The 15,311-nt window shown below is 44.1% G+C and overlaps 1 protein-coding gene across 1 annotated transcript; it reads right to left on the bottom strand.

The window, feature by feature from the left end:
* Positions 1 to 5,881: 5,881 nt before the first annotated feature.
* LOC138489712 (gamma-crystallin-1-like) lies at positions 5,882 to 10,022 on the bottom strand. The gene is made up of 3 exons (XM_069617356.1): positions 10,014 to 10,022; positions 8,573 to 8,815; positions 5,882 to 6,219 (listed from the first exon to the last, which is right to left on the bottom strand). The coding sequence occupies exons 1-3, from the start codon at positions 10,020 to 10,022 to the stop codon at positions 5,947 to 5,949; spliced, it is 525 nt and encodes a 174-aa protein (XP_069473457.1). The 3' UTR covers positions 5,882 to 5,946.
* Between the last annotated feature and the right edge of the window lie 5,289 nt (positions 10,023 to 15,311).

Genomic DNA, 15,311 nt, shown 5'->3' with positions numbered 1-15,311 from the left:
TGCACATGGGAGGAAAGAGAACTGCCCAAATATGATAGGCAACTGTTAATTAGTACCCCGGCGAGAGACAATCAGAATGCAACAAGCATTCTGATTGGCTCTCGCCAGGTCCCTACCCAGCCGGGAATCCCTCCGGTGGGGATTCCACAGCCTTTGTCCCCAGCGGGAGGCATGGCAGCCCCACAGCCAATGAGGAGGCTCGAAGCGGGGCCATCCCCGCTCCGAGCCTCCCTCAGCTGAGAGGCTGCCTTCGCCCCCAGCCAGGGAATCGGGTAAGTCTGTTTTTTTCACTTCCCTTCCCTCACCTCGCTCCCACCCAACTTAACTTCTTGATCCTGCGTCCCCGGCGGGAACGAGTGAAGCCTCCAGCCGTGTGGAGACTCGGAGCGGGGCCATCCCCGCTCTGCGCCTCCACACTGCTGGGGGCTTCCCTCGTCCCCCGCCGGGGATGCAGGTACTTTTTTTTTTTTTTTTTTTTCCATCCCACTCCCGCCCTCCCAACCCCACTTATCTTTTTTTTAATCCTTTTTCGGGAGCGGACGCACTGGGAGCACTTGTGTTCCCAGCGCGTCCGCTCCCGATGGCCATCATGGAAAGGGAAAATGGACCCCGTTTTCCCTTTCCATGTGGCGGCCATTTTCTTGGTCGTTTTATTTTTCTGTCCCAAAACGCTGCAGCGTGAAACACTGCAGCATTTCGGACAGAAAAAAATTGCTTTTAGTACCCGGTCACGCAAATTTTGCGGGCCGGGATACTAATAGCAATAGAACCCTTGCGGCGGGGGCATTACCGACTCTGGTAATGCCCCGGGGCCCATAGGTAAGAACCCGAGCGAAGCGAGTCGGTAATGCCCCCGCCGCTCGGGTTCTATTGCTTAAATAACACCTTCATCCTCACTTAAAGAGACTTCACTGCACATTGGATTAAGCGTTGCCCTCTGGCAATTTCCAAATGAGAATGGGTAAGGATAAATTGATACAACGGGACATCCTCACTTAAAGAGACCTCACTGCACATTGGATTAAGCGTGGCCCTCTGGCAATTTCCAAATGAGAATGGGTAAGGATAAATTGATACAACGGGAAAGGAAGATCAATAAAAATGGGGGCTCTGGAAAGTGTAGTGTAGTCTACATTTACTTTGTTTAAGACAAGTTGTCATGATGCATGTCCCAAAATGGCAAGTTGAATTAACATGAATCATTGTCCTTCTTGGGCAGTATAAGAGGAGGTATTGTAGCTTTCGAAGTACAGCCATATGAAGGCTCTTCTGTTGGTTGATGAACCGCTTACAAAAGGCTTTGACAAAGCATCCAGTGCTTGTGAGCAATGGGCGCTATGTCGTAGTCATGAGTCAAGTCTGAATGGTGATGTATAAATTTTAGGACAGTTTTTCTGAAGTCCAACTAAGGGATTAGTAAAACCATTCAACTGAGGCAGTACAAGACTTCACTCTTAGTGTAAGGCTGTACCACATGAGTTCAGTGTAGCATAGACAGATCAAACATGCTTATCTTAGGAGGAAGATAGGGCTGTAGAATCAGTGCAAAGAAATTGTAATACAAATGGTCCAAAGAAACACTGAAACACTATGTATTGTCAATATATATGGTTTATTTAAATGCAAGTAGGCCCAGATAAATCTTGGGGGAAATAAGTACTATCACAGATCATATAAACAAATTATAGAAAAACACAACCCTATGCTTGTAGGTACACAGACCACAGCATATAACCTAATTTGGAACACCTAACAGTGGTCCTAGGAAACTCAAAACCAATAGTTACTTTTAGATTACTTTCAGTAATACCAGGGTAGTAGACCCTATCAGTTGTACTGTGCACTCACTCAGCAAGACATCACATATTAAGTCAACAGGACAATATACTTTTCAGAATAGTGCAACACTTAATCTAGGAACAGTAAAACACCTTAGGGTGTAATATTCAATCACAGTTGCTTTTCAATTCACAGACTATGGGAAGCAATAACTCTAACTTGTTTTAGGATAGCACAGTTATGCTCAAGGTACGTAAAACCTATGTACTTTTTTGTCAGGAGCTACCAGCAACATTAAGCGTAAGTATAAACTAGGCAGACTTTTTCTGGACAGGCCAACAGCAAGTCAGGGGAAGCAAGACCCAATTGGGGACACTCATACAATTATCCTAACAGGAATAATAAAGTGAAACCAACAGCATTACTTTTGGGAAGAGGCAAAACCAAATCACAGGTGAGTAAGTTAACCTTCCATATACTTTCTGTTAAAATGCCGAGACAGTTTCTAAGGAAAGTGAGACTTTCAGAATACTTATTTAAGAAGGCAAAAAGCTCATTAAAGGTAAGTAAATCCTATATATATACTTTTCAGAATGGCAGAACATGTATAAGGTAAGTAATAACTTTTTGTAACTATTCACTCTGAGAGTTTAAAGTTACCAACTAACTCATTCACAAGTAAGTAGACTTTTCAACACTTATTTTACTTTTCAAGGCAGACCCTTTAAACTATCCAGCCCTTCACAATTCTAGTACATGAGTTCTCTCCGAGGCAGAAGAGGGACCCTCGTGGTCTAGGAGTCAGCTGTGGGCAGGGTGAGATAGGGCTCAGTTGCAGGCAAAATTCAGAGTTCCTGAGGAAGACTGGGCAAACAAGTAAGTAGTCCACTTTCAAAGTTAGTTAGGGTCATTGGACTTCAGAGAAGAAACTCTAGGAGGAGTCCAGCAGTGGGGCCAGGTGAACTGGATGAGATACCTCCCAATCATAGAAAACACCCCAAAACTACACAGGAATCACAATAGACTTAAGGTAAGTAAATACCTAAACTAGCACAGTACCCCAGCACTGAAGAGGATTTTGCAGCAGGAGGACTTCAGGATCTGCAGCCAAAAATCCTGTAATTGAATTCCTTCATCAAGAAGAAAGAAGATAGGACACTGGAAGGACCTTTGCAGCAGGTGCTAGGGGGAAGGCTCTAGGTATGGTTTTCCTCATGGCTGGATGTGACTCTGTGGATTTGGCACCTTTTTCAGGAGCACAGAAGAAGACAAAATATCGCTGGTCGGATTCTTATTGTTTTCAAGTTCCAGCACACTGTTGAGGGGACTTTTTTGGATTAATCTCTGTAGGACCAGCAGGATATCCACAGAAATTCAATGAGATTTGGAATTCGGAAGACTCCACTGCACAATGACTTGAGGTCCCAGGGTATTGAGGTATTGCAGCCCCGCAAGGTTGCAGCACAACGTGGGATGGCTTAAAATGCAGCTCTTCTTAAATATAGTGGGTCTCACTAGGTTCTGGGTCGTCATTTTTGGAGTCCCCATGTCGATTGGAAGGAAGGGTAACAGAAGGTTCTGGTTACACAGTAGGCTCTCCGGTTGCTGGAAATCATTTCAGCCGTGAATTATTCATCTTCCTCTTCGGTTTTGGTTCTAGTGGTCGACTACCTTATCAGCTTCCAGGATCTGACTTTTATGCAGTAACTCAGCCAATCAAACAGCCATGCGACATTCAAATGGCAATTGTTTCAGGACAGACAGCCTCCTAGTTTGAACTGGATTCTCACGCTCAGGCTTGAAGACAAAGGACAAATGACTGCAGAGTTTTGGACTCCTCCCTTGCTTCCTGCCTTCACAGACACTCTGGAGCCAGGGTGGGAAGTCCACAGGACTCCTGCCGTAGATAAAAATCACACCTAGTAGTTTCCTGTCCTGGAGGTCAGGGGAAGGAGAAAGAAAGGACAAGGAACACTAAAATTGTAAAAAAAGAAGACAGGGGCCATTTTGCTAAAATGACCACCCATGGGTGCCTTTACCTGGGCTGCGCAAACAGCTCACAGTAAAGGTGCACCAAATTAACAAAAAGGTTCACTGCCACCAGCCATTAAAGGTAAGTTTGTCCTTGTAACATAAATATTACATTTAAAATGAGAAAGGGGATACTCATTATCTCCCTAGCGCTCCACATAAGGTGGGGGGTGCTGGTCTCACCTAACAAAATGTGTAAGGGATCCAAAGATCCTTTCTACCCTTGGGAACTGTAGTTCTCACAAGGTTAGCCAGAGAAAGTTAAAAGTGGAGCCTCTAGGGCAACCCAGCAACAATAGGCACTTATTGCCAAACTGTTATCAAAGCGGATAACTTTTAAAAGACACTATGGAGGGCAGAGGGATTGCTGGGGTGGGGGGGAGAGGCATTGCTGGGGGGGGGCTCAGGGGGCTATAGCCCCGGGTCTTTTGGTTGTAGCCTCGGATAGAAGTTCATCAGCTACAACCAAAAGGCTAGCTAGCCCCGAGTCCTGACAGTCCCTACGTTAGCATAACCCCAGACCTTTTCCAGATCTAGCATCACCCCTAATGGAGAGTCTTAAAAATGACCCCCATAAAAAGAGTAAAAGATTCTGTGAGAGCGGAAAAAGCTTCCCAATAACAGAGCTATGAGGAAAAATAATCGACCAGTAAAGGCAAAAAGGTCTGGGGTTAATACAGGTCAGAAAGATTTATGATTGCTATGAAACTCGTACCTAACATCAAACCTTGGAGAATGTTGACATGCTTGCAACCATAATTTCTAATGGAATAATGTGAATTTGATGTTAAACGCTGTTCTCTGTTAGACATCAACCTTGGAAGTTCAGAGCTCATGAGTTCAATAGTTAGCGGCTCACTGTGTTTACCACTGGACTACTCAACACCCATGGCACACAGACCTATATATCTGTGTCTTTAGACCGATGAGCTTTCAGATCAGTGCTTCGTTTTGTGTTGTGCACTGTCTAAGGAGTAAGGCATAAATACACGTCGATGTAAGCATCCACAGTTAAACAAAGTAGGACTGATGCGCTTTGCCTGCAGAATGTTGGCAATGTGTGATTGTGCAGAATTGCAGTGTGCAGACTGTGTTAGTGATCTCTGGGATCTGTCACAACTACCAAGGTACTGTGGCATAAAATAGGCGTATGTTCGACAGATAACCTGAAGCAACTCAATGAATAAGGGTTATGCTTGTTTATCATTAGGAGCAATTTTAACATCCATCCCTTAAATCATGTTTAATGGCATAAGCCATACTTAGTCCAATAATATGTTTAGAGAAGTAAGTCCTTAAACTGTGAGGGCAAATCAGTTGTGTGAACTGATTTGAATATTTACAATGATAAGATGTTCATTCATTGAAGAAGGGATATATTAAGCATGTCAGAATTGACACTGTCATCACTGTACGGACACGTTTATGTTATGATATGCACCTTTGGTTCTGCAGATATTTTGGACTACAACTGCCTTCAGTACTAGCAAGCATAGTAAATGGTGAGGGATCATGAAAGACATAGATTCCTTTTTATATCATTGAAAGTGAATAATCAGTTTTATTTGGCTGTATCTGTTCTGTGCTAGAGGTATATGACAGGGGTTTTCCATGAGTATGCCATCTTTTTACTTTCTAAAGCAATGATTCAAAATGTAACCATGCTATTAATAACTTATTGATGATAACATGCTTATCCAATGTATATAAATGTGTCTGTTGCAAATTACAATATCTACTGTTCATCTCTTTATTTCTGAAACTGGAATATGGAAGAGTACATTGAAAAACTAGAATATTTGAGTGAGAGGATTTGCAAGATCATGTTAACTTGCATCCTTAAACCTATTGAGGAAAGCAGAGATGTCTGGGGAACAAGTTGCCAAATGTACCCAACCGGCTTTATTCCATTGTAAGAGAAGCTAATGTCTGACTCGTTATCTATTGAAATAAATCACAAATGGCAAAAGGCAGCAAAGTTTATGAACACTTCATCCTCTCCATGTCGAAATGGAATTATATCCAGTATCTTTGAGCTGTGACAGGGGAGACAATGAAACTTTGAAACCAATGTATTTCATCTAGGTTTTATTGAGAGATTATAAAGCTAATAAAAACATATGAATTTGCAGTGTTTTAGAAAAATCCCATTCGTCTGAAGGAGCCAATCCTGGGGCTCATGGCTCCCCAGTCGCTGTATCTCTTGTACTCGCCAGGTCTCAGGTAGTACTGGCGGCCTCTGTAGTTGGGCTCCTCATAGAAGATCCAGTGCCCCTCAAACACATTGCAGGAGTGGATGTCATTGAAGTGGAACCTGTCGTATACATTGGAGCAGTCATCAGTGAAATCCATCATCTGTCCCCCAAAGTCGCTTCTCTCGTACAGCCGGATCCTGAAGGTGCCGCGATACTGGGATAATGAAAGAAAAGAACCATTTGGATGAGCAAAGCATATGTGTAGTTTCGAACAATAGACATGCTGGATAAACATATCAATGCAACTTTTATTATATAGTCGATGCATTGTTTCTATTTATGTTTTAATTGGGACCAATATAGAACTCCATACAACAATTCTATGGTATATATGTTCTAGAAATGTACAGTAGCCACACTATTTGTAATCTCCCATTTTACCTGATTAAAAGGTGGTGGAGTATACCTGCTGTCTTATTTTTTTTAAACATTATTAATCATAATGCTCACAAAAATCTTTTTTTGACTAATAGGATGCTATATGATACTCAAATTTAGCTTCAACATTTCAATAAACAGTCCACTCCTAAGTAGTTAAATGCAACTTTTTGAAGAAGAAGTGACACGCATTAGCATTATGGTGATGCCCAGTGCCCCATGAACATTCTCTCAATGTATGTGTAGTCAACACGAGGGTGTAGGAAACATTAATGGCAGAGTTCAATATTGTATAGACACTGCCACCACTTATCCACAAGCATGTGTAGCCCATTTATCACAATGCGATTAGCAATATCCACTGTCACACTTTGCTCCTGTGCTGGGAAATAAATGTGTCTTTAGTGCCCTTTTTGGATGGACGCAATAGGGACTTATTTGCAGATATGAACACTAGCAGAGCGACAATGGGGGCACCATTTATGTCCAAAAAACAACCATTCAGGCCCATTACATGGGACAGGGTTCCCAAAATGGCACTTCATCTGGGGCATACATTCTTTTACCAGCCCTGAGGATGAGATATTAATGGATTTCATCATGAGATGAATGTGACAGGAAACCCTGGGACATCAGTCATATCCCAAACCCCACTGCTCCAATATAGGCTTAATAGCCACCGCAGGGCACTTACATGGCCAGTAATGGTCCTTTATCCCACATCTGCTTTCGCAGCCAGCCAAGCATCTCACTGATGTTGCCCAATTATTTATTTTTAGCTATTAGGTGGTGCTCAGGCACCATCGACAAGCCAAAACGACTGCATTTGAGAACAGCTAGTTGGGAGATGGCATAAGAGATGGGACACAAAGCTTGAAAGTGTTGTTTGGTTATTTGCCCATTCATGGCTATCCTAATCCCAATGGCCATTCCCACTCACTTCATGGCCTTTTCCACCGAAAACACATCCTCTTGGGATCTGTTTTTTGAGCAGTAACATCAAACCTTTTGCTCAAAGTCCCAGCAAGTATTATTTCAAAGCAGTCTTCTGAGAGTCAATAGCTTAATTGGAGCTGTAAATATGCTATTAGTGCAATAAAAATCCCTTAACTAAGTGCACTTTCAGCCATTTGATTTATAATTAGTATGCATGTCCTTCAGCGAAGTTCTAGTAAACACAGCAGTGTTGGCGAATGTGTAGGTATTATAGGCATTTGCCAGGCACTGCTGTTATATGGCCTGGCACTTGCACCACTTTGCAGCTGTTTCCGGTGAGGACCATTCAGTACCATTCAGGCAGTGCCCGGTGAATTCAAATTCTATGGTTACACAAAATCCAACTCTGTTGGATTTGCCAGTGTTTGCCTATATTGTTTTTTTTTGTGATTTGACTTGCTTAAGTTGTTCAAAGTTTTGAGGAAGTTAGTCCCATGCTGTTAGTGCCACATGGGTGGGTGTCTATCCCTGGATAATCTATTACATTGTGTTGTTGTTTGTAATATTCTAAAGTCAAGGTATAGCCGCACTTGCTGACAATGATTTTTGGAAACAATCATTGTATTTTTGGGGGAATTGTAAATATCTTTACTTGTAGGTATGTTTTTGGATCTTGTGGGTGTCTGCATGTCAGTCTACAGTCAAATACCAATGATGCCTACATTTTTAGGAAAGTATCAATATATGAAGCTAAGGAAATAAAGGTGCCGTTTGGAATCTAAATGTTCTTAAATTGGTACTGTTGTCAAAGCTAGGAGCAGCAGTAATGAGCAACGCTCGTACAGTCACAGATATTAAATACATGGATTTGTAGGGCACGTCTACTAAACCCTAATAAACCATTCCAGTGTGTAATGTTCTTTTTGTTCGTTTTTCTTAAAAGAGAAACCATTAAATATTTCTTTCATAAAATCCCTTCTGTTCTAGATACGACTTCCACAGTGTAAAATAGCTTGAGAGGTTATATTGAGAATATGGGCTCTGTAGCAGCAGTAATGCACCTTGTTGCCATCCTAATACACATCCAGAAGACCGAAACATATGCATGAAGTAAAATGTTATTAAACGTGACCTGGGAAAATGAAAATGGCAGAAAACTCATGATCTCAATGATGTTAAAAGGCAGGACCTACCTCTGGGATCATGCGGCAGGAGCGGATGGAGTCATTGTAGCCCATCCACCGCTGGTATTCGGGGTACTCCCCCCTCCTCAGGTAGTACTGGTTTCCCCTGTAGTTGGGGTGCTCATAGAGCATCCAGTTTCCGCTTTCCACTCTGAGTGAGTTGCAGCGGCTGAAGTAGGAGTGCAGGTCCGCGGAGTCAGAGCTGCACTCATAGGAGCGGCCCTGGAAGTTCCTGTCCTCGTAGAAGATGATCTGTGGTGAGGGAGGTTTACACAGTCAGTGCATTACTTACACCTCAGTGGTGTGCATGACATGCTCAGGGAATCATACTATTCTTAGTCAGACTCCTTTCTTGCCACAAAGCTTTCAATATATGTTTCTAACTTCATGGTTTTCCTACTTTTTAAATGTATTGCCCCGTGTTGAGTACAGAATGCTGAACGTTTTTCAATCTCCCTTTCACGTTTACTTGTAAATCTTAAAATATGGAAGAAGTCACGTGACCCTACATTTCAGCTGGGACTTTCAGAGATTACATTACTTGTATGTGTTCATGTGTTTGTCAAACCAAAGGTATCTGCTGAAATATAGTAAAGAAGAGTGTGTCGCAGACAAAATAAGATGCTATGCGTTACGTTCGGAGACCACTGAATTCCAAAGTTATAAACACATTGAAATGAAGCTGAATATATCAAAAACTGTTTAGATCATTGCCACCTTCCTCCAAATAAAGCCATTCCTAGTAACTATCACTAGCAATCATGCAGGAGGGATCTCCATAGGTTGGTGTGTGAGCCTGATGTATCCGCCCCATGGCTCTTCGACTCACAAAACAAGTTATGGCATATTTTGACTTTGCAAGTGGTGCCATCATATCCCCAAGCACGCAGTAATATGTCAGGCATTGCCATCAAATGCCCAGGGAGTCACACCATGCACTTGATTACTGTATGTCCGTGCAAGCGCAAATGCATTTTTCGAATGCATAAATAAAATGTGTGCATGTGCCTTCTTAGTACTGCCAGTGTGAATGACTTTGCTCGGCATATCTACTGGTTCTAATGCAATTGTGCAAATGGAAATGCAATTTTGCACAAATGTATGGTAATCCAGCCCCTGTTTTCTGAACGTTTTCAGCAAATGGAAAATACTCCAATCATATGGCAGTTATTGTAATGAAAAAACATGTACTTTTATCTGAGAGCATCTTCTCAGCGTGCACCAGTGTGCCAGCAGCAGGAGAGGAATGTGGTATCCCTGCTCTTCACCCCTCTCCTTGTTCCCTTTGTTGGCTTCCCAGCCGTGCAACAATGGCAGCTAGGCCACAGGGGCTGGTGTTGTAAGAGAAATGCACCAGTGGAGGGGAGTCAGGGGACGGGCACACGCTGGACAGAGATAACGGGTTGCTCCCAAAATCCCGGCCAAAGAGTTCCCCGCAATGTAACCTTACCTTTCCCATGTTGGCTGGTGTGTGGCAGAGGCTGTGATGGCTATCTGCACTCAGAGCACCACCCTTTTATAGACACACGCTGATTTTCCCCACAATCCAATGAAAGGGGGCCTGCTGCTGTCCTAGAATGGCAATGTGCAGCGCTCCACTGTTTCTGTATGTGTAGTCACATGGAGAACCTTCCTCCTTTTGTCGGATTCTATTGTATGTTTTCGCTTGCAGGAGGTTACACTCATATCTGCTGAGCAGAGGGACACACTGCAGGTTTATGGAAGTATGTTATAATCCTAAAGAAAGTAAAACAATGCGGATTATTTTCCCAAATGTAAACACGTGGAAATTCTGACAGGCAAAGTATGTTTTGACAAAGATCGTAAGGGACAGAGATGTAGTTCTTGTCTAATTTGAGCATGAAGAATGAGAACGGTTACATTATGATATACTTAACAGGTACTATGTAAGTTGTTATTCGTGTTGCACTAAAATAGTACTTTTATATTAATATCAGAGTTTGTGTGGGTAAGTGGCTGTTTCAATACGTTTACACTTTTTAGAACGCCTTTGACTCATGCTAAGTTTATTTCATCGCGTTTTTTTCTGAAGTACTTTACCAGCAGAATTGCTCAAATTTTTCAACTTGGATACACCCATGAATATTACAGTTTATTATGCCTATTATTACAACACCATTATTAAAAATAAAGAAAAAAAACTAAGAGATGTACTGGTTTTGGCAAATCAAAGTTACCAGAGTTAGATACATGAGAATTGTATAAGGCAATGAACTAACCAAAATCAGTTCTGCTCATCGCATAAATATTTGCATTAAAACATTTAGTAATAGAAATGGGAGTTACATCACTCCTTTTTTCATGCAAAACTAACGGAATAAAGGTAAGATGCTGTTTTCAGGGACTTTGACACAAGCACTGTACGGGATGCAGTGAGGACTGGGTTTGGCAAGATACAGTGTAATCACAGTGGTTCTTTTCAGTTATTTATTTCTGAGTTTCTCCACAGGCATGTAGAAGTCTTTCTAGAGTTGCCAATAGCAGGGTCGGACTGGGACAAGAAATAGGCCCGGTTACCCAAAAAAAGTGGCCCACCCCCGCCTCAAAAAAGTACCCACTCCTCGCCTTATGACCCTTGATCTCTGATGACATCAGCAGAAGTGATGTCATTTGACCCCCACTCTTAACTGACATCCAGGGAAGCGATGAAACACAACCTTTCACCCTTTGACAAAACAGGAAGTGGCATCAAATAGCATTGTACCTAAGTACACTAAATGACTGTGATTCCAAGCTGACGTCCAAGGCCAAATTATAATATGTTATTGTATAGCACTTACGCTTAAGCTCTTTTTTATAGAACGAATATGCATACAATATCACCCAATCTGTGTTGGTTCTCATTTATCGACCTAAGAAGGATGAAAGGCTTATTTTTCCAAACCGGCCCAGGCATGACCAGAAACCGGCCCCACTCCCCAGGGACGATTTCGGCCCGGCGACGGACCAAAAGGCAGAGGGGCCAGTCCGACCCTGGCCAATAGAGTGAGTTCTGATTTGCTGCTGATACTTATTGCATGTGAAAACAGCCATAAATCCTGTCCCTTCTGGACTTGGCACCTTAGAAGAAACAGGATCATTTCTAAAAATGTTTGAATTTGCAGTGGTTTTATATCTAGGGCTGTGTGTGTGAGGGGTTCGACCATCCGCAAGGGGGGTGTGCCCTCACCTGGGCTTTTTTGAAATTTTGTAATGAAATGAAATGTTGGGAGATCAATGTTATGTTATTGGTATGTTATGTTATGTTATTTGGCATTTAAGTAGTGCTCTGTTGATCTGACAGGAGAGGGTTAGGTCTGAGTCCATAGTGCAGCCTAGGTTTTTGACTATATCGGAGGGGGTGAGGTGGGCCGAGGGAGTGGGGCCATGGGAGCGGATGTGGGAGAAGGACGGTATTGCCACACACCATGATTTCAGTTTTATCAGGGTTCAAAAGGAGTTGGTTTTTGTCATCCATCGGTCAATATCACAGAGACAAGCTTCAAGGTCAGGACGAGGGTTGGTGCTTGTCTTGGGGATTCTTAGGATAATTTGGGTATCGTCAGCATAGTTGTAACAGGAGAGGTATCATGGGTATGACCTCAAAGCGCTGGTAGGTTGAACGCCCTCAGGTACCGTAGTCCAGGTCGGTTGAGAGAGTAAAGTGCCATAGGGTCTTGAAGGTGGTCCTTCATCTGACTGGGAACCAGTGGGGGATTTGGAGAGCGGGTGAGATGTGGTCTCTTTGTCACAGGGCGAGGAGACGTTTTGCGGCAGCATTTTGACTATTTGGAGTTTGTTGAGTTGGTATGTTGGTGCTCCCAGGTATAGGGAGTTGGCATAGTCAAATCTCGACATCACGATAGACATAACTGCGGCAAGTCTGATCAGGTAGGAGAGGTAGGAAAAAGTTTGCCTGAGAAGTTTGAGGTGGTAGTGACAGCATTTTGACATGTTGTTGATCTGACGGGAGAGGGTTAGGTCTGAGTCCATAGTGCAGCCTAGGTTTTTGACTATATCGGAGGGGTAGAGGGGGGCCGAGGGAGTGGGGCCATGGGAGCGGATATGGGAGAAGGACGGTATTGCCGCACACCATGATTTCAGTTTTATCAGGGTTCAAAAGGAGGTGGTTTTTGTCATCCATCGGTCAATATCACAGAGACAAGCTTCAAGGTCAGGACGAGGGTTGGTGCTTGTCTTGGGATTCTTAGGATAATTTGTGTATCGTCAGCATAGTTGTAACAGGAGAGGTTGTGCGTGCGGATGATTCCTGGTAGAGTGGTCATATAGATGTTGAATAGAAGAGCAGATAGGCATGCGCCTTGGGGTACTTCAGTGCTCACAGAGGGAGCAGTTGAGACAAAAGGGGAGAGGAAGGTTATTTGTTTCCTGTTGCTGAGGAAGGAGGCAATCCATTTGAGAGCAGTGCCATGGATTCCTAGGGAGTGGAGGAGGTGAAGGAGGATTGAATGGTTAACCATGTCAAAGGCTGTAGAGAGATCTAGGAGAATCAGTGCTGTGTAGCCCTCAGAGTCTGCAGTGACCTTGAAATCATACCAGATCGAGATCAGAGTGGTTTCTGTTCCATGTCGCGGTCTGAAGCCTGATTGTGCAGGGTCGCAGAGATTGTTGGATTCTACAAAGTAGTTGAGCTGGGACTATGCTGTCTGGCCAATGAGTTTCACAAGGAATCTGGTGTTGGAGATCGGCCTGTAATTCTTGGTTTCAAAGGGGTCATTTAATAGGACTCTCGCATGTTCTCCTGCGCAGGTAGAGGAGAATATATCCTTCAGAACAGAGGCAGGCCAGGGGTCGAGGGGTGACCCAGAGGGTTTGCTGGCTGACATTAAGTCAAGGAACTTGTCTCTGGAGATGGGTTTGAAGGAGTCAAAAGTAGACAAAGTGTGCGTCGAGGCAATGAGATCATGAGGGGTCGGTTCAAGGAAGGGGGAGAGCAAGGACAGTTTGGTGTTAAGGGTTGCCATCCTGTCAAGTGCGGTGTTGTAGAAATGCAGCAATAGGGAGTAGCAGAGTGATTGTGTGGGGGTGGATTGGATATAGGTGCATGTAGAATTCATGAATTCCGATATGATCATGTGGAGATCTTTGCTGCAGTTGGCACAGTTGAGAATTAGTTTATTGTAATAGGCTTTTTTGGCCTTTAGGATTTCAGATTTGTTATTACGCTGTTGCAGGGCGAACATGGATCTGCTAAGATCAGTTTTAGATGCTAGCCATTTGCGTTCAAGAGAGTTATTTTATTTGTTGCCATTCCTCAGGTAGGGCATGAATCATTTGGGGGACTGGGGGCGGTCCTTTGCATGAGGATGCGGGGTGCGCATTGGGAGGAATTAGTGAGTCTTTAAGCCAGGAGTCAAAGGATCAATGGTTAAGGGTCTATCACGGGGCAGCAATGCAGGGGGATGGAGAAGCAGGGCTTCAGCTAGGTGAGGGAGGATCCTGACTTTGTTCCAGCATTTGAGATCAGGGGTGGGGTCTCGGGGAGCTGTAGGAGGAGGGGCATGTGTGTGGATAGAGAAAGGGGTGGCTAAGTGGTCAGTCCAGATTAGCGGTTTGGGACAGGATATATAAACCAGGTCACAGGAGCTGAAAATGGCATCAGGTGTGTGCCCACCTGGTTTGGACCAGTGGCATGTTGGGAGATGTTGAGCGCATCAAGACTGTCAACCAGCGGATGACTCATGGTGTTGTTGGGCATATTGAACCAGATATTGAAGTCTCCCAGGAGTGTAAGAGAAGGGTGATTTACCTGAATGGTAGCTATTGAGCCACAGAGATTGTTGGCGAAATGTCTGTTGTATCCAGAGGGTCTGTAGATGAGTGGGAAGCTGAGGGTGAAAGTGGATGGTAGCGAGAGTTTTACCAGAAGGGATTCACAGGAGGCATTGCATGTCTGGGATTCGAAGAGTGAGACCGAGAAATGGGGTTTGAAGAGGATTGCCACTCCGCCACCTTTGGAGAGTCTATTGTGGGCAATAAGCGAGTAGCCAGGGGAGAAGGCTTTGTGTGCTACTGGGGCAAAGTCGTCATTGAACAAGGTTTCAGTGATAAAAATGAGGTCAGGATTTTCAGAAGATAGTAGGTCAAAGATGCTGTGTCTGTTTCTTGCTACGGAACAGGCATTAAAAAGGATGCATGTGACATTGTGAGGGGCGGTGGTTCTCGCGATGCTCATTGCAGGGGGAGCTTGGCGGACATGGGTGCTTGATGGGGTGGTGGGTGGTGGGATTATTCAGGGTGGTTGAGACCGGTTTAGGTGGGGTAGGAGGGCTGGATGCCTGTGGACTTTGAGTGTCAGTTAGAGGATTATGTCGATGCAGGTCGGGAAAAGTAGGCTGGCGGAGGTAGGTATGTGAGAGACGAGGGGTGGGTCAATGGGGGTTGGAAGGGTGGTGAATGGATCATTTGAGGTGTGGGGGTTTAGGCGGATTGTTTTTGGATTGAGTCTGGAGGACGCTGGGGGTTTACGTGTACTGGGTGAGAAGTCAAGCGCAAGGGGGTAGAAACTGGAAGATGGGAGAGGGGAGCGTCTGAGGGTAGGGGAGGGAGAGGCTGGAAGGTTGGACTGAAGCAGAAGTGGTGAGGTGTGGAGGGTCGAGGAAGAGGACCAGTCACTTTTTTGGCATTGTGTGTGTTTTGGTGCCATAGGAGTGTGAGAGAGGTTGGAAGGGTGGGGGGTGAGGCTACCGTTCTAGCAAGGGCACAAGGGCAAGACGAGCTACTTTCA

The sequence above is a fragment of the Ambystoma mexicanum genome, chromosome 9 (assembly GCF_040938575.1).
Source record: "Ambystoma mexicanum isolate Mex_15411 chromosome 9, UKY_AmexF1_1, whole genome shotgun sequence".
Classification (NCBI taxonomy): Eukaryota; Metazoa; Chordata; class Amphibia; order Caudata; family Ambystomatidae; genus Ambystoma; species Ambystoma mexicanum.
Note: the sequence above shows the minus strand (reverse complement) of the source record. Positions and strands in the feature narration are given on the sequence as shown.